We start from the raw sequence: 22,457 nt of genomic DNA on the forward strand, positions 1-22,457 counted from the left end.
AGCTCGGAGAAGTGAAAGCTCGAAGCTGCCAACATGCACAGCGCCACTCCTAGAAACTGCAAGCACTCTGTTCGGCTGCAACTAACTAATAGTATTTTTCTATTGCACCAAATCATCACCAGGCACCAATCAGTCAGTCAGCGGAGCACCAGCGTCCGACGACTCACAATAAATCAGCGCGAGCCAATTTTGAGAAGATTTTTTTTTGAAAGTTAGCAAGAGCACTCATTTAAGAGGAGGAAAAGAGGTTTAACAGTTTACAGGAGTTGTATATTAAAAAAAAAATCGAAGGACACGCACTCGGATTCTCGGAAACCAATGAAAAGGAAAACTATCATGGGTGGACAAGATTGATCTCGAACTCTGGGGTGCCACAGGCCGCTCTTCGCAAAGCCACGTCCTCCTTGATGAAACCCAAGACCAGTCCAGGCGTTCCAGTCTTGGCGTCGAAAATTCTGCTATTCCTCTCCTTCCAGAGGTTCCAAACTGTGTACATGATGATTGCCACAACGTTTCTTCTTTGTCGACCTGTAACCGCTGCCAGAGTCTTGTGCCACCAATCCGCGAAAGAGACCTCATCGAGTGAAATTGGAGTGAAGGAAAAACCTGTCCACTCGCTTTGAGCCAGACCTCTCGTGCAAAGTAGCAAGACAAGCAGAGGTGTGTAGCAGTTTCTAGCTCCTGGTCACAGAAAGTGCAAACCTCGTTGCAAGGCCAGTTTCTGATGATCAAATTATCGGCTGTCAGTATTTTGTTTTGAAGTAGCAGCCAGGTAAAGAATTTTTGCTTCCCCTCTGCAAAAGCTTTCCAAATCCAAGAGCCATTGAAAGTGCTGAAAGTGCCATGCAGTTGTGCCTTATACGCAGATTTGGCCGTGTATCTTCGATCATTGGTCCATTTCCAACTGATTGTATCTGGTGAATCGCTAAGCTGCAGCTGGTGCACCTCATCCCAAAGAAGAACAAATTCTGCCATCTCCACTGCCGTGGACATCCTCCAAAGGCCCCTTGTCCAATTTAGATTTTCCACTTCCTCTCTTAATGTTAGGTTTTTCCTCCAAGCTAGTTTGTAAAGGTTTGGTGCCAAATCTCTTGGCGCTCTTCCATTTATCCAACAACATTGCCAGAACTTAGCTGTTCTGCCATCCCCAACTTTCACTTCGGTGCTTGTTCTGAACAGTTGTTTGTCAATCTCATCACAAGGTGGAGAGGTGCCCACCCAGGGCCTTTCCTGATCAGTCCAAGCAAACCAAAGCCACCTCAAACGGAGTGCTCTACTGAAAAGTTCCAAGTTTAGGATACCCAGCCCCCCCCCCCCCCCCCCCCCCAAATTGTTTTGGTAGGCAGGCTTTTCCCCAATTAACTAGACAGTGGCCACCATTAGCTGTTTCTTCTCCTCGCCGGAGGAAATTCCTTCTAAACTTGTCGATCCTCTTTAATGCCCATTTTTGTAAAGGGAAAACTGTCAAAAAGTAAGTTGGTATTGCAGTTAGAACCGAATTCACCAACTTTAGCCTTCCAGCCCTGTTGTGTAGCTTTCCTTTCCATGCTGGGAGTTTAGCGCCTACTTTGTCAATTAAAGGCTGGTAATCTACTTCTAAACTGAGAAGATTTTCAGGCCCGCTCCTCCACTACCGTGCTGGACAGCCGTCAATCGAAGGCTGGACGCACGCGACGAACAGTGCACTAGTGCAGGCAGCGCGTCGACCGTCGTACTCTTCTCAGTCAAGTCAAAGTCAAGGCACTCTTTCTTTTCACAAAAGTAGTCAAGGTGGACTAGCGGCTAGCGGAGAGACCGTCGTACTCTTTCTTTTCACAAAACCCAAGCTTGGAACTAGCGCCTAGTGGCCCGGAAGAACCGCGCGCAGAGCGTCTGTTCCGGCATTAACTGCCCCACCTGACCCCCGGTAAAATCTCGAGCAGATTTTTTTTTGAAAACTACTCGAGCAGATTTTAACGATCAACAAACAATACGAAATCTTATAAAAAAATAATGACCATATTTGGTTAGCACCTTAAAATTTTATTCACATAAAATGAATATATACATAGAGTACTAAATAAAATTTATTTGCGAAACTTTTTCACGAATGGATGTAACTTTTCGAAACAAATATAATAAGTCAAATTTTATCATAATTGGCCACAGTGATGCTACAGTAGCCACCCTAATCATTCTCTAATCATGCGGTTAAATGCATTATTAGATACAACATATGCTACAGTACCATAATTGTGGAGGTTATTTTGTAATTAGATTTATTTAATGCCTCTAATTAGTGGTGAAAAGTTTTTTTTCACCCTAACCAAACAAGACCACGAAAGTTTCCTTAATCCCCAGCACGGGAAACGTAGATGGGGCCACGTTATCAGTGAGCGTATAAAGGCAAGCCACGTACTATACTAGCAATAATAGCGCGACGACGTATCATTGCCATATTCTAGTTCTTCGAAAAATATCATGCCCATGCCATATCCTAGTCGCCATTGATAGTTTTTTTTTTAGATTGCTAGTCCTGACGGAGACGGGAGAATAATGGCCGTCGATGCAAAGCGAGGTCCCCCTCTCCATCCAAACGAAAACCCACCCACGCGCCGCGGCGGCGGTTCGCCTTATATATGTGTCCCACATTGCCATTGGCACGGCCCAATAATCTGTTCTGGTCTACCAAAATAAACCAGTTGATTCAAAAGTTGCAAAACCCAACAACGCCGCCGCGGAGAGGGAGATCGATCGCCGGAAGAGGAGAAGGAGATGGCTACCTCGTTGTGCTACACCAACGACGGCCACTACGTGGTGTCGTTCGACAAGGACGCCATCCGCACGACGCTCACGGGCTGCGGCGACACGGTGGACTGGTGGCTGGACGAGATCTACCGCGTCCACCGCCGCCGCCTCCACCGCCTCGTCGTCGGCCTGGACGTCGAGCAGGGTTCACGTTTTCGTTTTACAGGAATTTTTCGGTGCTCACCGGAAACGGTAAACCGGCCGGTTTTTCGTGATTTACCGGTAAAACCGACCGGTAAGTGCTCTCAAATTCAAAATTTCGGTATACCGGCCGGTTTTTCGGTGCATCTCGCCGGTTTTTCGGTGCTTTTCACTGAAAAATGATGGAAACGGTTGGAAAATGATGGGAAGTGATCTCAAATTCAAAATTTCGAAATTTCGGTATACCGGCCGGTTTTTCGGTGCATCTCGCCAGTTTTTCGGTGCTTTTTACCGAAAAATGATGGAAACAATTGGAAAATGATGGGGAAATTATGTATTTATGAAAAGAAATTGAAAATTTTGGGGAGTTTGCCCTAATTATGTCTATATTTATAGATTATAATGTACAACATATAAGAAACTCCAGCACACAATGAGAAATACGAAAACGAAACACATAATTCATGTCCAAAGTGCACACGTACTTAGTCCAAAGTACAAAGTCTATTAAAATTATTACAATTAAGTCCGTAGTCCAATTAATACAACACATTGCTTCCACAGTAATCGAAAGTATTGTCCATCCATAATCCATGTAGCAAATGCATAGCCTCTGCATGCGAAGATTTTGTATGAATTGAATGGAATAACTAGAAAAAACGAAATATAGATATAAAAACTTTTCGGTTGCTTAAGTACCTGCGTTCTTCACTCCTCATAGATAGTGAGACTTAAGCAAATTTTGACCTACCAAATCAACTTAGATTTTGACTCCTCATAGCAAATTCATCATTTTGACCTACCAAATTTTCACTCCTCATAGAAAATTCATCATTTTGACCTACCAAATCAACTTAGATTTGAATGATTTCAAGTGCTATAAGCTAATAAAAATCCCTAGTTTTTAATCATAATTTTTGCGGATTTTTTTGACAGTTATTTATAATTTTTTTGAAATTTTAAAATTCGAAACAAAAAATACCGAAAAACACCGGTATACCACTTTTCGGTACCTACCGAAAACGGTAAATTCACCGGTTTTTCGCGGGTTTACCGCCGAAAAATTAAACCCTGACGTCGAGTGGCGCCCGTCCTACTACTACGCCGCCGGCCGCTACGCGCCCCCCGTCGCGCTGCTGCAGCTCTGCGTCGGCCGCCGCTGCCTCGTCTTCCAGATCCTCCGCGCCGACTACATCCCGGACTCGCTCTTCGACTTCCTCGCCGACGAGCGCTTCACCTTCGTGGGCGTCGGGATCGGCGACGACGCCGCCAAGCTGCGCGCCGGGTACGGGCTCGAGGTCGGGTGCGCCGAGGACTTGCGCGGCCTCGCCGCCGACACGCTCGGGAACCCCGCGCTGCGCTCGGCCGGGCTGGCGGCGCTGGTGTGGGAGGTGATGGGCGTGCAGATGCAGAAGCCGCACCACGTGCGCGTGAGCGCCTGGGACGCGCCCGTCCTCTCCTACGGCCAGCTCATGTACGCCACCGTCGACGCGTTCGCCTCCTTCGAGGTCGGCCGGAGGCTCTACGACGGCGACTACTAGGCTACTACTCCTACTTTTTTTTTTTGAAAAAGGCTACTACTCCTACCTAGCTAGGGTATACCATAGACATGGTGTGGTTCGGTGTCGCAACGCTCAGCGCCTCCCCGTGCAGTCTTCAATCTGCAGTCGTGGCCTGTAAACAATAAACATTCGGCTTAGTATCGTCAAATTGCCAATTCGCTTGTAATTGTACGTGGGTGTACCCGTCTAATTTCGATGGCTTGTGCCGCATTTGAACGGCATGTGATTAGCGTTCGTCATCTTAAGATAAGAGTAGCACTCCAGTACTGATCCAGTCCGGCCCGTTTACAATATGTCAATATACGAGCGCGCGTGCCTTTTTTTTCCTCTAATGTAAGTTTTTTTTCCAGGGGAAAAATATCAGCTGTCTCTTCCCACAGAAAAACTCTTATCGGCGCGGAAGGATATGGGCCTGCACATAGATAGATCAGGTGCGCATTCTATGGGAACTATTTTTTGGAGACTGCTGGAGAATGTTCTCAGCTCCCAATACTTCCAGTTACTAATCTTGGGGGGAAAAAACTTGCCGCGCACAAATGACCACTATTCAAACGCCTTACACTTTTGCCCACATGTAGCCCCTATATATATGTTAATATACTTATGTTGTAAATCGTGTATTACTGCAAAGGAAAAAAAAAATAAAGGGCTCCAGCAGTTTTGCTGTGGTTCTTGAGACTTGTATATATTATTAGGTCGTATTGCTCTTCATCGTTATTTTCGAGAATATAAAAAATACTTTAGTAGCATTTTAATAACATCAACAATACCAAATAAATAAATTATTGTAAGCTAGTTTAATGTTAAGGATGCTGATCTAATTCTTCTTTTAATTTGGTCAATTGTGAAAGTATGACTTAAAATCTCTCACATTTTCTGATGGGAGGAGCATACTTTTGTGATGATCATCCATGCTATACTAGTATCAAAGTGAGTTCTCACATCAAGTAATTTGTCATGATCCACTCCAACAGTCCGGCTAGAAGGAAAAGAAACATCAAGGCCTTGTTTAGATGCATAAAATTTTAGGTGTAAAGTATCGTAGCATTTTCGTTTGTGTTTGATAATTATTGTCCCGTCATGAATTAACTAGGCTCAAAAGATTCGTCTCGCAATTTATAGATAAATTGTGTAATTAATTATTTTATTTAGTTATATTTAATACTTTATGCATATGTTGAAAGATTCGATGTAATGAAAAATATTATAAAATTTTGGAATTTTGAAAGGCACAGCAAGAAGGGTCATGGGCTCGCTCCGCGAAAATACTATTCTGAACCCGGCTATCGCGGTAGTCGTTATCCAGGCGGAACATTTTGCTTCGAGATTTGTGATCCGTTGTCTCATATGATTGTATTCCGTTGTATTTGTAATTTTTTCTCTAATGTATCTCGCAACACGTTGCCTGATGGTGCCAGGTGATGGAACATAAAGGCCTGCAGAAGGACAGGCTCGTTACGACGTCGTGCAGATTTTTAATGCCCATCTTCCTTGAACATGTGGAGCTAGTTATTTGTGTGTTTGTTTAATGTGAAGTGTGCTTGTTGGATGTGTGGTCGTTGTTTTTTGGACTTTTTTTTATGTAAACACTGTGGACTGTGGGAATGTCGACCGACACACGGTACATGCTGGTACGCTTGACGGGTTGGCCGGTACAAGGAGGTACATGCTTATTGTTAATAATATTTTTTAGCATTTGAAAGCTTACTGTAACACCCCAGGTGTTTAATTAGTTTAACCAGGGTCGTTAGCACCAAATCATGTACCTTAACCAAGAAACATCAAAACAAATAAATGTGTGCATATGTGTATTTGTGCATAGTTTGGAAACCTTAAATAATTTTTAATCCAATGCTAGTATGCATATGAATTTGAGTTGGCATGTCTTTAACATCACGATAAATCAAAGTCTAGTTGAAATCAAAATGAGAAAGTGAAGTTTCGCGCATGAAATGATGAATCATTTGAATCAAGGTTTTAGAGATTTAAATTGTATTCTTTTCAAGTTTTGAACAAATATTCTTAGAGAATAATTTCAAAAACATAGTTCAAACAAAATTTTGCCAAAACCAAAGTTGTAGCATTGTTGATGTGAAACAACTTTCAAGTGCAAATATTTTCGAGTTTCGATACAAAAGTCGAAGAAAATTTGAATTTAAATCGAATCGGGATTTAACGTACATTCGTCGGGTTTTCAAATTAACTTTTGATTTGAGTCTCAAACGATTTGGTGCCTGAAACAAAAAGTGTAGCATTTGAAATTCTTTACAATTTTCATATTCAAAGTTTCTCATGTTTCAAAAAGAATCTTTGAGAAAAATTCGAATTTTGGATCAAACCTCTAATTCTCTCTCTCTTCTCTCTGCTCTCTCCCCTCCCCTGTCCAGCGCCGGCCGTGTGCGAGGCCGCCGGCCACGCGCCGCCCGCCCGGCCAGGCCACCTCCCCGGCACTGGGTTCGCCCAACCCGGCCCCCTCCAACCCGTTCGACCTCGCCACGCGGCACTGCCCCTTGCGCGCACGTCGAGAATGAACGCCGATGCGCCACGGCGACGCCGTGCCGAGCCAGCCGACCGCCCTCGCTTCTTCTCGCGCCTTGACCCGCCTGGAACCATCCCGCGAGCTCCACGACGCCCTCACCCCTCTCTCCTTCCTCCCTGAGCACGAGCGCCGCGTCCCGTTTGCCCCTCTGCCCGAAAACGGCCGACGCCGCCGCCATTAGCGCCGCCGCGCCCTAGGCTCCCGCGGAGCCCCCTCCTCCGCCCTCCCTCGTGCCCAATAACCCCCGCAGCTAGCTTCCTCGCCCTCCACTGGTACTCCCCGACCTGCTCGCCGCCGCCCCGGACCACCGGACCACCGCCGCCGCTGCCAAACGCCGCCGCCGGAGCTCCTGCTCCGCGGAGCCGCCGCCTCCAACCGTCCCGCGCCCAACCGAGCCCACCCTTGGGTTCCTCTCGACGCCGTGACGCTTTTCCCCCACTTTCCCCACGCCCCCGGTGAGCCCCCACGCCGGATTCCGGCCGCCCGCCCCTCCTCTGTTTCTCAAACCAGCCAGGGACCCGCGGTGAGAAGAAGAAAGAAGTCCAGGGGCCTAGATGCAAGTTTTCCTTTTCCTTTTCTTTTGTTTTCAAAAAACAGCAAACTTTGAAAATTCCTAGAAATTCGTAGAAAAATCGGAAAAATGCAAATCCAATTGTTTTGGAATCCTTGCAACAAGATCTACAACTTTCTTTACATGCACATGTTTATTTTCTGTCTGTATTTTAATCTAGGAAAAAGATTAGATTTCCTAGGCTATAATTGTTCTAGGAGTTCTACTTAGAATCTATAGGTGATTTTTGGCTGGTAGGTAATACATGGCATGCTTAGTGTTGTGTAAAAGTTTGAGCACCATTTGACCTTTGTAACTAGATGAAACCCTAGTCTTGGCTAGATCTAGTAAAACACTTTGTTTTTTTTTATTTCTGGATGTTCTGACTGGGATATATGTATGAAACTTTTTATGTGTATTTACAATACTAGATGAACACTACTGTCCAAATTTCATTATTTATAGAGTTGTGTAGCTATTTCTTTGTTTTAATGCTTGTTTAGTAGACTTTAATTATGATAAATAGTTTATGTTGATAATAAATCATGAAAATATTTCTAAGTGTTCTTTTAGCATAGTATAGCTTGTCCGTGGAGTTTGAGTCCCAGTTCATGATTAGAACAGGATCTAAAAATTCATCTTGTTAAGCTGATGTATGTTTTGTTTATTTTCTCCTATTTATTTCTGTGCGTAATAAATCCTGAAAAATTCACAGTAGCTAATTAATCCCTTTTTAGACCTACTTTTAAAGTTTGAGATTGTTTTTTTTTCTCTGGTCTAATCTGTATAATTCAATATTGTTCTAGGAGTTGTCTGATTACATGATTTGTCTGGTTAATTGGCTACAAGATTTAGGATGAGTTTTGCAGGATAGCTAGTACTGTTTACCTTCTGTTTGAAGTAACTTTTGTTGAGTTTATTACTGTATGTGTATTGAGTTACTACTCTATAAACGATTGCCCAGTAAAATATGAATGAAAGTGTTTCACTTAACTTCGGGTTTTGTTTGCATTACACCGTTATTGTGAAATAATTCATACCATCACAGCAACTCACCTATGTGCATCTCATATAGATACTACTACTCTCGCTGACGGAACTTACGAGCTGGTGCCCGAGTCCGAGAGTGAGCAGCGCGAAGCTCAAGTTAATCTAACTGAAGCTGCACAAGACCCGAACCCGATTTCGGAAGAGCCCAGATCCAGCTACGCCCAGGAAGGCAAGCCCCGGAGCATGTCCTACTATTTTAAATTTATGCAACTTATTATTGTTCCTATCTATTTGTGCATTTAAGTTTACAGGAGTTGACTGGAACCTTAATTGCATAATCCTAGGTACCGATGTTTGAACACTAGTATGTGTAGGTCGCTAGTTGGCTATGCTAATGTTTCGGTAGAAGTCGAGTGATTTCCTGTCACTCGCGAGAAATATAGGAGTTGGATGTTTACTACCTGCTGCAACTATAAGGCCTACGGGCGGGACTGTGGTACTTGGGATGTCCCGTCTGTTTAGTGAAATGTGATAAGGCCGCAGTGTGTGGTAGTGGTAGTTAAGCGTTTGAACGTACTAAACACATGCCGAGAATATGGTAATCGGTAAGCTTAAGTACCTGATTGGCCCGGCAAGTGGACTTCTCCCTCACCTTCTTTGAACGTCGTTTCTCATGCGCGCACATGCGGGTGCAGAGTCGTCGTACTCTGTAGTCGAGGACGGTGACCCTGATCCACAACCCGGAAAGAAAGGGGAAATGTTGCACGTGTGACTCTGGGAGTAACCACGTGACGTGTGTTTAGGTCTGCCGTGCAAGGTTAACAAATTCGATTCGAATCGTCCGCCTCTCACGGATAATGGGACTGCTTAAATCTTCTGCTACATAGAGTAAGAAGTGGAACTTGATGACGATGATGAATATGTTTGATTGATGAAAGATAATTTTTGTTCACCATGTATGTTGTTGGATAGATACTCACTTAGAATGGGTAATTGAATTAGAACCTGAAAGCTAAAACCTGCAATTAAGGACCCACTCTTTATCGCTTTTCGGCAAAACAAACCCCTCAAGCCAAAAGCCTTGCATGTCTAGATAAAGGGCTAAGTATACCCTCAGTCGGGTAAGCCTTGCTGAGTATTAGAATACTCAGCCTTGCTTGTGGCTATATTTTGTTTCAGGTGAAACCTTTGAGGATATGATTGCCAGTTTGACCTGGCCTTGCACTCTTCCGCCTGGTTGGTCCGTGGAGTGGGATACGTTCCCGGCCAATGATGACAAGAACGGGTGATGTCTTGTATCGGGCTTTCTCGAGACATCCGTATCGTCGTTAGTTCTCGTGTTTACTTTCCGCTAAAATAAAGGACTCTGATGAACTTCTGTTACTTTGGTTTGAAAAGTACTTTGTAAAATTGGAACTTGGTTTGTAATTCTGTTTTTATGTCAAACTCTGTGGTGTAATATATTGTGAGGTGTTGTAATCTCTGGACTCGCCTTCGTGTGAGTTATGCTGCCTTGTTCGATCCAGGTTTAAGTGGTTTGATCGGGATTTTACCCGACAGCACTGCCGGATTACTCCGTTTTAAGTGTGTGTTAACCCTGATTGTCGTTTTGATGATGGTTAGCGCACTTAAGCCGGTTTATGTCGGGCGGGGCTGCCACACTTACCTTTCTGTTCCGCTGTTCGTGTACCTCTAGCATTCTGGCTTGTGTTGGGTGGGCGTCTGAAGCGGTGGACGATGGTGGTGGAGCGAGATGAAAATTGGGTTCCTCAGTTTCCCTCTAATCCCTCCCGCCGTTTTGGTCCATCGTCGTCTGCTCCAACTGGGAGGAATGGCGGAGGCGGGTCCGTCACTCCATCTTCCCCCAATTCAAGCGATGATGAAGCAGTTTCAGCTTTGTGCATCACCAACCGGTGCTCGCCGAAGTCAGTTTTCTCTCTTGTTTCCAATTTAAGCGAGTTGAAGAAGCAGATTGTTAGGGATATGGGTTTCGGGGGGATTCTTGAAATTCCTTGTATTAGCAAGCTGAATCTGAAACTTTCTGCTTGGTTGTTGAGCAAGCTGGACAGTGAGGAGAGTTGTCTGGTATTTGGCCCTGGTAGACGAATTTATGTCCACAAGGATGATGTTGGTATAGTTCTTGGTATTCCTAATGGCGACATTGATGTGTCAACCACTGCAGTGACTGAGGAACAATTAGAATTGCTGAGGTCCAGCATAGGGTTAGCTAGTACAGATCCTAGGAGTATTAAGGGGATTGAGTACGTTCTTGAGAAGCATCTCGATGATCAATCATCAAGCCAGCAAATCGATGGTTTCAAAGTTGCCTTTGTTGTTTTCATAATGGGGCATCTGCTTGCCCCTTGTGTGAAACATGATCAAGTGCATCTGGATTTCTGGGGTGCTTTGAAGAATCCTGCTGCGCTCGAAAGGTACAACTGGTGTCGTTATGTTTATGGACATGTCCTCGATGCTGCTCAGAAAGTTCGATCAGAAATAATCAGCAAGGGTCGGGCAACTTCTTTGTCCGGGTGTCATTACTTCTTACAGGTTAGCAGTTTGTACATTCTTTTATAATAAATCATGTTGCTATGTACTAAACATAGCTGTTTTGTTTAGATTCTATTTCTAGATAATGTTGATCTCAGTAGGCTAAACAAGCCACACAAAGTTGTCCCTCGGCTGAAAGTTTTTGATCAAGAATCATTGAAGTTGATGGCAGTGATGTGTGCCAGCAGAGGGGAACATGATTTCGCTAGTTTCATTGGTGTAAGTTGGTTCCCGTTGAGTTGTTTTCTATATATTTTGCGTACTGTCAGATATTGTAGTAAGTTTAATTTCGCAGTATGCGTTTTTTGACTGTTTTCATAATATGTTTAATGGCAGATTCGTTCTGCTGAATCTTCTGCCTACATGAGGCATACTTTCCAGTCCCCAAATACCACACCTTCTTCATCAACTATTCCTAGCCGTGTCACTGTACCATTTGTAAGAAAGACGGACCAGGGCAACATTGATTCATCTTTACTCTTAAGCCCGCAGAATGCTCCGTTCAAAAGTCCAAGTGATTTCTATTCATACATTCACCGACGTCATCCCGGGATGGTATGGTGGGTTCGTTTGTTTTTTTATTGTAATTGTCATTGGCAATTTTTTCATGGGTTACATGATGTTATTATGGTTCGCACAGGAAAGGACATATTTTATTGATTACATTAAGAACCACAATGCAAGTATGATGAGGGATATTTCAGAGATGCGCTCATCTATTATGAGACGCAATGCACATTTGGTTGATTGGTTGGTGGATAATATTGGTCCACTTAAGATGCAATTGATACATAAGAAGCCAGTTGTATCAGGTTGCAGCACTCCCATTGCTCCATCAAGCATAACGCCGTCAGACAGAGGCCATGGTACTAGCCTTGTGGGTTCTCAAAGATATGAATTCCTCATATTTTTTGTTTCTGTTCTTGGAACATTCGTTTATGTTTTCTTTTACTACCCAGATGTTTCTATGCATACCAAATCTACTTACATGCCCACCAAGAGATCTGTTTGCTCATCGGAGGTTACACCAGCCAAAAAGTTGAAAAGTTCTATAGGTAGCTGGCACTGCTCTTTTTGGGTTATACGTTCTTGATTTGTTTTGTAGTTCTTGTTGGCTGTACGTATGATGTCAAGTTTTTGCAATTCGCCCTCAACAAGCTGGTTGTTTTTTTAAGGTGCAGATTTTGGTGTTGAGCCTCCATCATTTGATCTTGGCATTGATGGCTCGATAGCCGTTGGGGTTGAAGTAACCCCGCAGCACAGAATTATTTCTATCGAACCTTTCAAATCTCCAATGCGAAGTGTGTCAAGAGGTGTTGCTCCTGCACGGCCATCCTGTGGGTTAGCGGAAGTATCACCTGCAGATTCAAGTAGACACTTAGCACAAAGTGTTGTGCTTGACATAATTCATGTCACTGAGGAAGGAATTGATCCCAATGGTAAGGTTCTATACGGCCAATGGATAAATCAGCCGTTTCAGAAATGTGTTGCCCCAGGCGCCCCTGTACCTTGTGTGCCTTGGGCTCCTGAACTTCTTCATCTTAAACATGACCCGACCGCAGTCAATGACCTCATAAATTGCTGCAACGATCTGTCTGAAGCGGCTGTTAGACGGTTCGTATTATCTTTTTTTGTCCATACTACAACTTGTGTTTGTTGCATGCTTCTGTAGTTACATAGGTTATTGAAATATGGATGAGTAAATTGCCAACTTAATTTGTTTTAATTTTAAGCAGTGAATGGTTGGTTCATCCGTTGCCACGGTATTTGGTCCTCAGTGGGTCAGAACTTATAAATACTTTTGTCCAAGGTCAGGATGCTGATTCGGACATTATCGATGCTGCGCTCCGGCGTTTCTGTCAGCTAGATGCTTTTGTAAAATGTCCCGGCCCAACTGGGCGGTGGCGCCACTTCATCGAATCTGATTTCGCGGTATCATTCCTTCTATTCGCCCTACGTAGTAATCGGCGATGCAAATATTTGTTTTCCTTTTTAGTATTTTTACTGTTTGCAATTTTCCATATATGCATCGCAGATGAACTGCCTCGCCGGTTACAATCCTGAACGTATCTTGTCTGTGTTAAATCAATTTACTAAGGTCGACTACTGCGTTCCAAGCTGTCAGATGGTACGTCACACTCGTTTTTTGCTTGTTCCCCTACATCGGTTACTGATATCCAGAATAGGTTGATTACATTTTGTTTTGTGCCCCCATTATGGGTCTTGTACTGTGCTCATGTTTCCCGATGTGGTCAGATCATAGTACCTGTACTGGTTGATCATATATGGTGCGCTTATATGTTTGACTCACATGGCTGCACCGTCCATGTGCTTGATCCTGCGCATGCGGAAAGTCGTCACCAGTCACACATGGAGATCTTTAAAATATTGCATGATTCACTGTCAAGATGTTTGGAACATTTCTTCAAAGGATGGTCTCTCAAGCCATTTGATTCCTGGTACCTGAACTATCCTAGTCTCGGACCTGTCGTCTCAAACCCGTAAGTGCTACTATTTTTGTTATTTGCTTTCTATTTGCGCCACTATAATCATTGAATTCATTATGGATAAATGTGGTTGTTACATTAATATGTAGGGATGATTCTGGCATTGTCATGTTACATTATGCTCGGAATTTCAATGGCGGTCAATTGAATGAACAAGTGACAAAGGTTACGCCCGACGTTTTCCTCTCTTTTTGGCTGTCTACCATTTGTTAAGCTGTACATCGTTCTTGTTTTTTTTGGGTGAACAGTTTACATGCTAAGCGGGTCTACCTAAATATCTTGTTATTTGCAGGATAACATCTTAAGTATTAGGCTTTCTATGTTTGCTGACATACTGATGTTGGATGGCAATGAGGCCAAGCTCCCTGCCCCCGTCTTGAGCTTCTTCCCTAAGTGAACCGGTCGCCTCGTATATTTTGGTTACGCTTTCAAGTGGAGCTGTCCGTGCCGCATATTTTGGGCTATAGTTGACGTTTGGGTTGTGATCCGGTCGTGAAGAAAGTTCATCTCCTAATTCATTCTGTAACTGGTGGTGGTGTAAGTAACATGATGGTGTTTGTTGATGATTAACTGTGTTTGCGCCTTCTACGCAATGGAAACTGTATCTGGTAATATATGGGCCAGTTTTAGTTTTATCTGTTTGTTCATCTGTGGGGGTTGATCAAGAACATGCTACATCCTGACACAATCTTTGCCTTAATGTAAGGTTCGTAATTAATGGGTAACATTAACTATACTTATTGATGCCGGCTCACTATAACCCCCCCGCAATAATCCGCATGGTTCTTTATGGTGTGGTTGGAACATTGAAGCCAGAACGGAACACATGGCTTTTTAACTAACTTAGCAAGTCAACACTCAGTTGCTCGCGCGCAATCCACAATTTTGGAGCATCAGAACATTTTCTTTGAAGTACTTTAGTTGCTCCACTACAAGCAGAAACTGTACGCTACACTTACACCACATTACAACTTAATTCTATATTTGCACAACCTTCTACAACTTAATTCTTGGACTACAACACGAGGTTCATGCTACCATGCATCGATTATGCATACTGGAGACAAGGCTAATCTTTCCACACGCAGACTTTCCAAAATGATACAGGTGGCACGCACTCGTGCTACACTTCTTCTAGTTCAGGAAGTATGCAACCACCACCAGGAATAAAGCAATAAGAATCACCAGGACGGGGCCAATGTCTGGATCCGCTGCTGCAGGGGGGCATCAGCCTCATTCTCTCCTGCCTGTAATGGTACCGCTGCAGGGGGAACAACTTGCGCCACCGGGTAGATCTCGTCGTTGTATGCGCCGAAATGGCTCCCACTCCCTGCACTTTCTTGCTTCTTGAAGTACGCTAGGTACGCCGCCATTGCTTCGTCCCTTGAAGAGTAGCTGCGGAAAGAACAGTTGGGGAATCCACAAACCTGATCATTGCAATCCTGCCAATCACCGTACACACCAGGATTTCTCCCCCGGAACACCACGTACCACGCCATCCCCTGTCTCTTTTGGAATCTGTCGATTTTTGTAGAAACATGGAACAATACTCAGTTACAAATGCAATCTAGATCTGCAACAGCCGGCGGGGGAACACTGTGTATCGCCAAACAAATTTGATTTGCGAATACAGTTAAGAGATTGACCAGCAATGAACAGAAAGATCAGAGCTTGACCTACAGTTTCCCCTTTCCACAACATACCTTTTCTTCTTTTTACCGTCGGCTCCCTCGATTTGGGCGAGCTCTAGCAAACCTACTGTGGAGTTGACCCCTGTGTCTCTCGCGCAAAATAGTTCCACTCTGCTGCCAGCATTCGTGGAATGGTGCTGTGGAGGGGGGAGGGTGTGCGAGGATGTCCACTTCTACTTATGGCCGTCTGGTGTGTGTGCGTGTGTGTGTGGGTGGGTGGGTGGGGGGGAGGGGCTGACCAGTACGTGAGCGCTTAAATTTTTTTTTGCGCGAAAAGGAAGTAACTATAGTAAGAAAAGTGATGGAACAGTACATCCCTTTCTTGCCCGAAAGACCTAAAAGGAAAGAAAATGTGCAGTACATTCTGACGACCGAAAAGGGGAGCTGTAATAGGAAAACATGAACATGAAACACGTCTAGATAAATGGACTGCTCATTCCATGCAATGTACCTAGTACTGAATTTCTAGAACCTTTATGCTTACACAATGGATATTTAACACAGTTTATAGCAGACATGGCAGCTGACTAGTTTTTTTGCCTTTCCTTCCCCCACAAAAGATTCAACAATCTTGCCATCAACAGGGACAGTATCCAGGGTTCAACTTAAGAATCACTTGGTCTCTACATCCACATCCAGATACTTAGGCTTCCATCCTTGGTTTGCAGCCATTTGCATCAGGTTGTAGAATATACTCATCCGTGCATTTTTTGCTTTGCACTGCCAAAAAATTCCATGGTTGGTGACATCGACTCAGCACTGTAATGTTATTGACACATTGGAGAGGGTTCATCTCATACCTCATTAATAGTGAACGTCAGTCGCTCTCCATCGAACCACTTTATGTAATGCACAACGTAAAACGTTGACTCCTCCCTGCAGAACGGAATACATTATTAGTGGTCAAGTCTGGCTAAAGATCCACAAAAAAGTGGGATGTAGATAACCATATCTTCCTGTCCCTTACCTCAACGCCGGTGCATGTGCAAGATTATAGAATGTTATCTTATATCCGGCTCTATCATCGTGCAGTCCACTGAATAGTTCTGAGAAGTAGTCAAATAATTTGGAATGCAATGACGCAATTAAGTCACCGTGCACTGCACGCTGCTCTTCTCGTGTCTTTTGGCATAACACAGGGTCTAGTACATGTATTCGTTTCTTCTCTACATCCCAAGCATACAAGGACCAGTGCCCGGCTTGAGCGCATGGTAACATTATCTGCAAAATTACATCACCATTTTAACCATAACATAATATGAAATATTGTGGCTCGAGCAAAGCGACAGTTACCAGTCTGCAATGCTCGGCATTACTGCCAAGGTGAGACCCCAGGAACAATTCTTTGATTTGTTCACTGTAAGTGCCTTCTCCATTCGCCAGCACAAAATCCTGAACAAGATAATTATGTCAGCAAAAACAATCCTAACCACCTGTTTCATGCGTATTTATTTGTCATTTCCTGTGATGAGGTACGTACTGAGAAGCAAGGAGGTAGCAGGTGCCGCCATTGTTGGTGCTCGCAGCAACAATCCTTGTACATCATGCTGTCCTCCTCTTGTAATAATCTAATGATTGCATCGAACGTTTCGGTGTTTATGAGTACAGATTTGGCAAATGCCACCCACAGCTGCCTTCCTGTTAGGCTTAGTGTCCATGGTTCATCATGGCGAAACCAGACCCTGGCAACACCCAACAGCAGCAACATTTAATACCCTGCCAACAGCTCGCAATTTTGCTGGCCGACAAAGTAAATATTCAGCTTTGCTACTCACCTATTTAGAACTGTGTACTCCTCTTCCACAAAGTGCTGGAACATCTTCTCAATAAAAGTTATGCTCTTGGTTCTTGGATTCAAGTTGAGGTCAAATGGCGATGGAGGAACCCGCCTCTCAGCAACGTGGCGCTTCACAGGTGTTACTCCCGTCATGCAAACAGGAATAATAGCTTTCTCTACTACCATATTATCAGTCCCTGCGACCTCATTGGCAGATTTGCAGCTACGCAACCTTCTTCTTGTTGTTTTTTTAATTACTCTGCTTTTTGAAGCTGAGATAGAATCAGAGTTCTCTTTTTTGTTGCCAAAGCTTGGATTGCTCAAACCCTTCTTAATTCTTTCACCCCCTGCCAGTAGGGTTGAAAACGGTCGGAAACGGTAATTATTCGGTAATCAGTTTTTTGGTCGTTTTTCTTTGATTGCGAATAAATAGGATATAGAATCTTGTATACAAATTTGTATTCTTGTTTTGAGCATTGAGCTTGTAAAGATTCATAAAAGGTAAACCTCAAATTCATCCTATATTTTCTCAAATGATAGATATAAAATTCGGTATGGATTCGGAAACAAATTCGGTATTTTTTTCACTTTTTTTTGTTGTAGGGAGCAAATAATGCATAAAATAATTTATGCAAAAATTTATTCTTATTTGTAATAATGTGCTTGATAATATAAGAAATGATCACCATCCAATTTTATACATATCTATTTTAAAATATTAAATTTGTTCTAACAGTTCAGATTACCACTTTCATCCCTACCTGCCAGTTTAGGACGCCTTCATTAGTTTTCCAGTCTTAAAGCTGCAATGAAAAAAACTTAACTGTTCATCTTACTTGCACTCGTTGTTTTTACTCCCTCTTCAATGTTCTTTACACAATTATCTCCTTCATTTTGCCACAACGGAATTCGTGTTGAAGGTCCTCCTAACCCATTTTCAGCATTGGTAAAAGGAAATTGTTAATGTGTCGTTCGTAAGCCCTAATGTGTCATAACTGAATCGGAAGTGTAGTACAACGTACCGCTGCTCTCTGGCGTGCAGTCGAACACTGGCTGTTGCTGCATCAGATTTGAAATAAAATCCACCACAACAATAGTAGACTCTGACAAGCATTTATCCAAGATAAAGCCAATACATGCAGCTGCTACTGAAAACACTAGTACCTGGTTCATCTGTTTTTCCATGGTCCTGGAAAGTATACATGCCATCAGACTGGGTTGTTTCAGCCGCCACATTTGAGCCTATATCCTGCTGAGGCCCACGCCCTGCAATTAAGTTCAAAATGTCACGATAAATACTTTAGCAATCTGGAACGTTGCCTCATATCAATTTGGTATACTTTTCTACCTCTTTCATGTGCTGCTGCCACGTCGAATGCAGTGTTGCCCCTATCAGCATCCATTTCAGATACACGATTTTTTTTCCTTTTAGTTTGTTCATTCACAGCAACATCTTCTTCTCCTATGCCCTGCCCATTATCCTCATACCATGGAGGCATGTCTTTCTTAATGCCCCCTTGAACTGACCGTTTCCCATGTATCTTCGAATCTTCCGCATTTCCTGGTGCTGTAACATTAACTCCTGCGCACAGCCGTATTAATTGCAGTGCCTCTCATACAAATTAATGGAAAAACCATTAGCATAGGGCAAATGGGGTTTCACTGCACATACCTTCCGAACTATATTTCCTGCCTTCATGCGTTCCTTCGACCCTACCGTGCGCCATGATACAGTTGACAAGGTTTTCCCTAAGTCCTGACACCACTGTTTTCATGTCTCCAAACAACTCACTTATTCGTTGTTCCTGTGCCTCAAAGTTTCTCTTATTTTCTTCATGAGTAGTGTGGGCAACAATTTCGAGTTGCGATGTAACTTGTTCAAGGCCATATTTAATTTGTTCTACAATTTTCTGTTATATGAATCAAACAAATTTATTCCATTATACACTTACTCATTATTATTATTTCTTTTCTGAAGGGAGCACATCTTCAGTAGACATACCTCTTTCGTAGTGGGTGCCAAAGGTTCGTCTCCCACTGTACACCCACTTTGCTGTCGGGTTGTCTTAAAGTCTTCGTCACCATGTTCTGCGCATGCCTCTTTGCTATCATCTGCATGGTGCCTAGAAGGCATTGATCTCTGGTTAGGTTTGTTGCCAGTGCTTTCTTGCCTGGCTGGTCGAGTACTTTGTTCTTTGCTTTCATCTGGGAGTGGGCATGTGGGCATTCTTTTATCATCATGGTCGCTTGGTACACGCCTCTACAAGGTCAACGGGTACCAAGCACGAAGTTAAGCTCACAGATGTTTATTTATTGCCATCCACTAACCAAAAAAGCATAACTACTGCAATTCTACAAGTAAATTTAAAAAAGGCAGTACTTCAATACCTTTCTGTTCAAATATGCGTCCTTAGCCTTCATGCCTTTGCACTTCTCATAATGATTGCTGAACTCTAGCAGAAATCGTGTATCGTACCATCTGATTCTTGGATACCAGCTTAAAGGGATGTTGTTATCTCCAAGGTCAATGTTGTCCAAGTAAAGTAACTGACAGAATAGAACAGTAACAAAATTATTAGTTACACTTCGCATGAACTGGTACTAACCAAAAAAACAGGTCCGGAGAAATTCAGATGGCCTAGTAATAAATTGAACCTTTGCCTAACAATTACCTGCAAATACAACCAGCAACCACCCAGTTTGATAGAAGTTGGGTTACTCCTCATATTCATCTGCACGGCACGCGCTGAAGATTGCAAAACCATGAGCACATAGCCCCCCCAGTTGCAATTCAGTAGGTTCTTCGGAAAGGTGATGAAGTCCCATATGTCATTTGGTACACTTGCAGTTCTTTTTCCTGGCCCAAACATATATGCGCAGCAGAAAGCAGCCATGGCAATCATAAAAGTTTCTTCATCATATTCAGACATATCTTGCCCATATTCTCGGCATAAAATTTTTCTTAAATCATCCAAGTCTGGGAACTCTTTATATTCTTCAGTTCCAAAACGTTCTTGCAGTCTTAATTTGACATACTTTGTTACCTTAGTACTACTAACTGTCATGTGAGTACCAGTACATCTGATTCCTAGTATCCTGCTCACTGACTCCAGATTCATTTGCACACTTGACCCATCTCCAAGCCTTATTTGCATGTTCTCTACGTCCATTCTCTTCAACAACCAGAATACTAGGTGGCGGCTATTATGGAAACCACGATTCAAGTACCGCAACCCACCCAACCCTAACTTATTTAGAATGTCTAATTTCCTATTGCTGAAAGTCGAGATTAATTCCTGAACCGCATCAGATGAAGAGCAGCCATGGAATTTCAGCGGGCAAAATTCCTTGTCTGCATCTTCGCTCGCGGAATCCTCATCAGGGAACTTACTTGTATTGGTTCCCTTGTCGCCGCCATGTCTTGTGTTCTTCAATCTCTCTATGAGGCGTCTTCTTGCTCCTTGCTTGTTCGAGGAACCTGCAGTTGGGTCCTGCTCTCCAGGCATTTTGGAATGGTTTCTGGTTAGACTTCTTGTCACTGCTCGATGCAACAAGCAGCTGGGACTTGGCTGCTCCTGTCGCCGGCACTTAGGTGGTTCATCCTCTTCCATGTATCGTCCGCAACTGCAAATCCCACAGAGTCACCCAAGATATTTGCATTTACACTTTTGCGTACTCTATTTTAAGCGAGCGTAACAGCAGTTCGAGATCACAAACTCGTACCTCTCTTCGCGCAATATCGGTTGACCCCCCACGAATCCGCAGCCGTGAAGATCCCCGCCGATGGAGATGGGGGCTGCGACTGAAGGGGGGAGGTGGAACGGTGGGGGTGGGGGTGGGGGAGTGGATTTGTGTACCAGGTTCGCAGCGCCTGTGCCTATCCCATTCCAGTTATTGCCGAGCCACTCGTTTTGGGACCTGCTCAAGTGGTAACTCTCTATTTTATTGCAATGGCCGTCCATGGTTCGCTGACCAATGAACAATTAAACAAAATTTAGGTAACGCTCGTAGGAAAAAATAAGCAAATCGTGAATGCGTCTTAATGGGAGTACACAAAAACCACAGTCACTGAGGCAATTACTGCAACAGTAAACAGAAGTGGAAAATAAAATTATATATACATCTAGGTTCTAGAACATTTCTCCACGACTGCTCATTACAGCTCTTAAGAGAAGATACAGCATAATCCAACGATGCTTCTGCCCAACAACATCCCAACTAGTACACAACACAGCTCAGCCCGAGAGCCGTATACTACTTAATCCAAGCGTTGGTGGAGCTTTAAACTACTACAAAAGCATTATTCAGACAAAAGCATGTTTGAGACAAGAACACCCTGTCGTCGATGCTCCCTGGCTAATCTAGGCGACACGACGCTTCTTTGTTGCCAAGCTGGTAGCATCGTCCTCTTCGTCCTCAGAACTATAGACATCCACGATGTACTCAGCGGCCTCGGATGCTGCATCTGAGTCGTCAAGCTGAATTTTGATCGATGGATTGGTACACCAGCTAGAATCGCCAAGCTCTTCAGCTCCATCTCCTACGCCAGCCGCGAACTCCTGAAGGTTTGGTGACGGGGGATCATTGCTGCAACCCATGGAGTCACCTATCTGCCCCTGTACTGAAGCCTGATGCATAGTGTCCATATTACTCACAACCAGATCAACAAAAAAAAGTTTAACAAAATGCATTATGATTTTCGTACCGAATTGGAATTCCAGTCCAGGCCTGAACCACTGGCTCCTAACCTCTGGACGTGGACTTCATGGCCAACCCCCAGCGCATCCCTCTTCTCCACACCAATTTGCATGCCCGATCCCTTAAAATTGTTAGGATTTTGTGAGCAAGCAAATGCGCTGACTATTGGGAAGTATAGATTACTAACCACTGAAGAGACATTATTGGGAAGTATAGATTACTAACCACTGATGAGACACTTCCTGACTGCAACGATGACATTCCCCCTCCCTTCTTCCTTAGAAATTTGCTCGAAGTCACGATGAACTCTCCGAGTCAGCAGGGGACCTCCCAAAATGTGGACGCCTTATATAGATGAGGGGGTAAACGCCCGCGCATGCTTCACATCTGAATTCAAAATTTGAACTATCAAGCGGCAAGTAGGTGTACACGGTACCCCAAGAGTGGATGATCAGCGTGTCTCGTAGATATTACTGCTACCAGTGTAGACCTATCAGTTAAGTATTTGTTATATTCCCCACCTTCTTCGGTAAATAATTTTTTTTGGACGGACAAATGTGTTCCTTTGGAAACACACGCTATGTGCTAACGCTTATTTTTATGTGCAGCCATTTTTTAGTCTTTCATAATTTGGATTGCAGAATTTTCTATATGTTCACACAAAA

The 22,457-nt window shown here is 43.6% G+C and overlaps 3 protein-coding genes and 1 long non-coding RNA gene across 4 annotated transcripts; 2 read left to right on the top strand and 2 right to left on the bottom strand.

Annotated features, from left to right (window-relative positions):
• Positions 1-2,589: 2,589 nt before the first annotated feature.
• On the top strand, positions 2,590-5,018 carry LOC120707964 (Werner Syndrome-like exonuclease). Its single transcript, XM_039993024.1, has 2 exons — positions 2,590-2,918; positions 4,001-5,018. Exons 1-2 carry the CDS (start codon positions 2,755-2,757, stop codon positions 4,467-4,469), a joined length of 633 nt encoding a protein of 210 aa, XP_039848958.1. The 5' UTR covers positions 2,590-2,754; the 3' UTR covers positions 4,470-5,018.
• Positions 3,370-3,988, bottom strand: LOC120707965. The gene is made up of 2 exons (XR_005689196.1): positions 3,946-3,988; positions 3,370-3,541 (listed from the first exon to the last, which is right to left on the bottom strand). It is a non-coding gene; the product is annotated as an uncharacterized LOC120707965 (long non-coding RNA).
• A 6,495-nt stretch (positions 5,019-11,513) lies between the features above and the next one.
• On the top strand, positions 11,514-14,261 carry LOC120710734. Its single transcript, XM_039996325.1, has 9 exons — positions 11,514-11,674; positions 11,760-11,985; positions 12,079-12,174; positions 12,295-12,733; positions 12,856-13,051; positions 13,155-13,247; positions 13,376-13,620; positions 13,716-13,791; positions 13,919-14,261. Exons 1-9 carry the CDS (start codon positions 11,672-11,674, stop codon positions 14,021-14,023), a joined length of 1,479 nt encoding a protein of 492 aa, XP_039852259.1. The 5' UTR covers positions 11,514-11,671; the 3' UTR covers positions 14,024-14,261.
• A 1,426-nt stretch (positions 14,262-15,687) lies between these two features.
• On the bottom strand, positions 15,688-20,844 carry LOC120710735. The gene is made up of 15 exons (XM_039996326.1): positions 20,818-20,844; positions 19,767-20,718; positions 19,483-19,641; positions 19,097-19,354; positions 18,767-19,004; positions 18,443-18,676; positions 18,259-18,360; positions 18,117-18,164; positions 17,931-18,020; positions 17,093-17,441; positions 16,798-16,999; positions 16,611-16,709; positions 16,285-16,538; positions 16,118-16,193; positions 15,688-16,037 (listed from the first exon to the last, which is right to left on the bottom strand). Exons 2-15 carry the CDS (start codon positions 20,703-20,705, stop codon positions 15,930-15,932), a joined length of 3,156 nt encoding a protein of 1,051 aa, XP_039852260.1. The 5' UTR covers positions 20,706-20,718; positions 20,818-20,844; the 3' UTR covers positions 15,688-15,929.
• Positions 20,845-22,457: the final 1,613 nt, after the last annotated feature.

Source organism: Panicum virgatum, chromosome 5K (assembly GCF_016808335.1).
Source record: "Panicum virgatum strain AP13 chromosome 5K, P.virgatum_v5, whole genome shotgun sequence".
NCBI classification, from domain to species: Eukaryota; Viridiplantae; Streptophyta; class Magnoliopsida; order Poales; family Poaceae; genus Panicum; species Panicum virgatum.

What these genes read in the sequence shown, in the direction of transcription:
- LOC120707964 (XM_039993024.1), top strand. Translation starts at nt 2,755, where the DNA reads ATGGCTACCTCGTTGTGCTACACCAACGACGGCCACTACGTGGTGTCG. An exon ending in CACCGCCTCGTCGTCGGCCT is followed by an intron (nt 2,919 to 4,000) that starts GGACGTCGAGCA and finishes AAAATTAAACCC; the next exon opens with TGACGTCGAGTGGCGCCCGT.
- LOC120710734 (XM_039996325.1), top strand. An exon ending in TCTGAAGCGGCTGTTAGACG is followed by an intron (nt 12,734 to 12,855) that starts GTTCGTATTATC and finishes AATTTTAAGCAG; the next exon opens with TGAATGGTTGGTTCATCCGT. An exon ending in TGAATGAACAAGTGACAAAG is followed by an intron (nt 13,792 to 13,918) that starts GTTACGCCCGAC and finishes TGTTATTTGCAG; the next exon opens with GATAACATCTTAAGTATTAG.
- LOC120710735 (XM_039996326.1), bottom strand. Translation starts at nt 20,705, where the DNA reads ATGGAAGAGGATGAACCACCTAAGTGCCGGCGACAGGAGCAGCCAAGT. An exon ending in GGCAGCAGCACATGAAAGAG is followed by an intron (nt 18,361 to 18,442) that starts GTAGAAAAGTAT and finishes ACTTAATTGCAG; the next exon opens with GGCGTGGGCCTCAGCAGGAT. An exon ending in TGCTACCTCCTTGCTTCTCA is followed by an intron (nt 16,710 to 16,797) that starts GTACGTACCTCA and finishes TATCTTGTTCAG; the next exon opens with GATTTTGTGCTGGCGAATGG.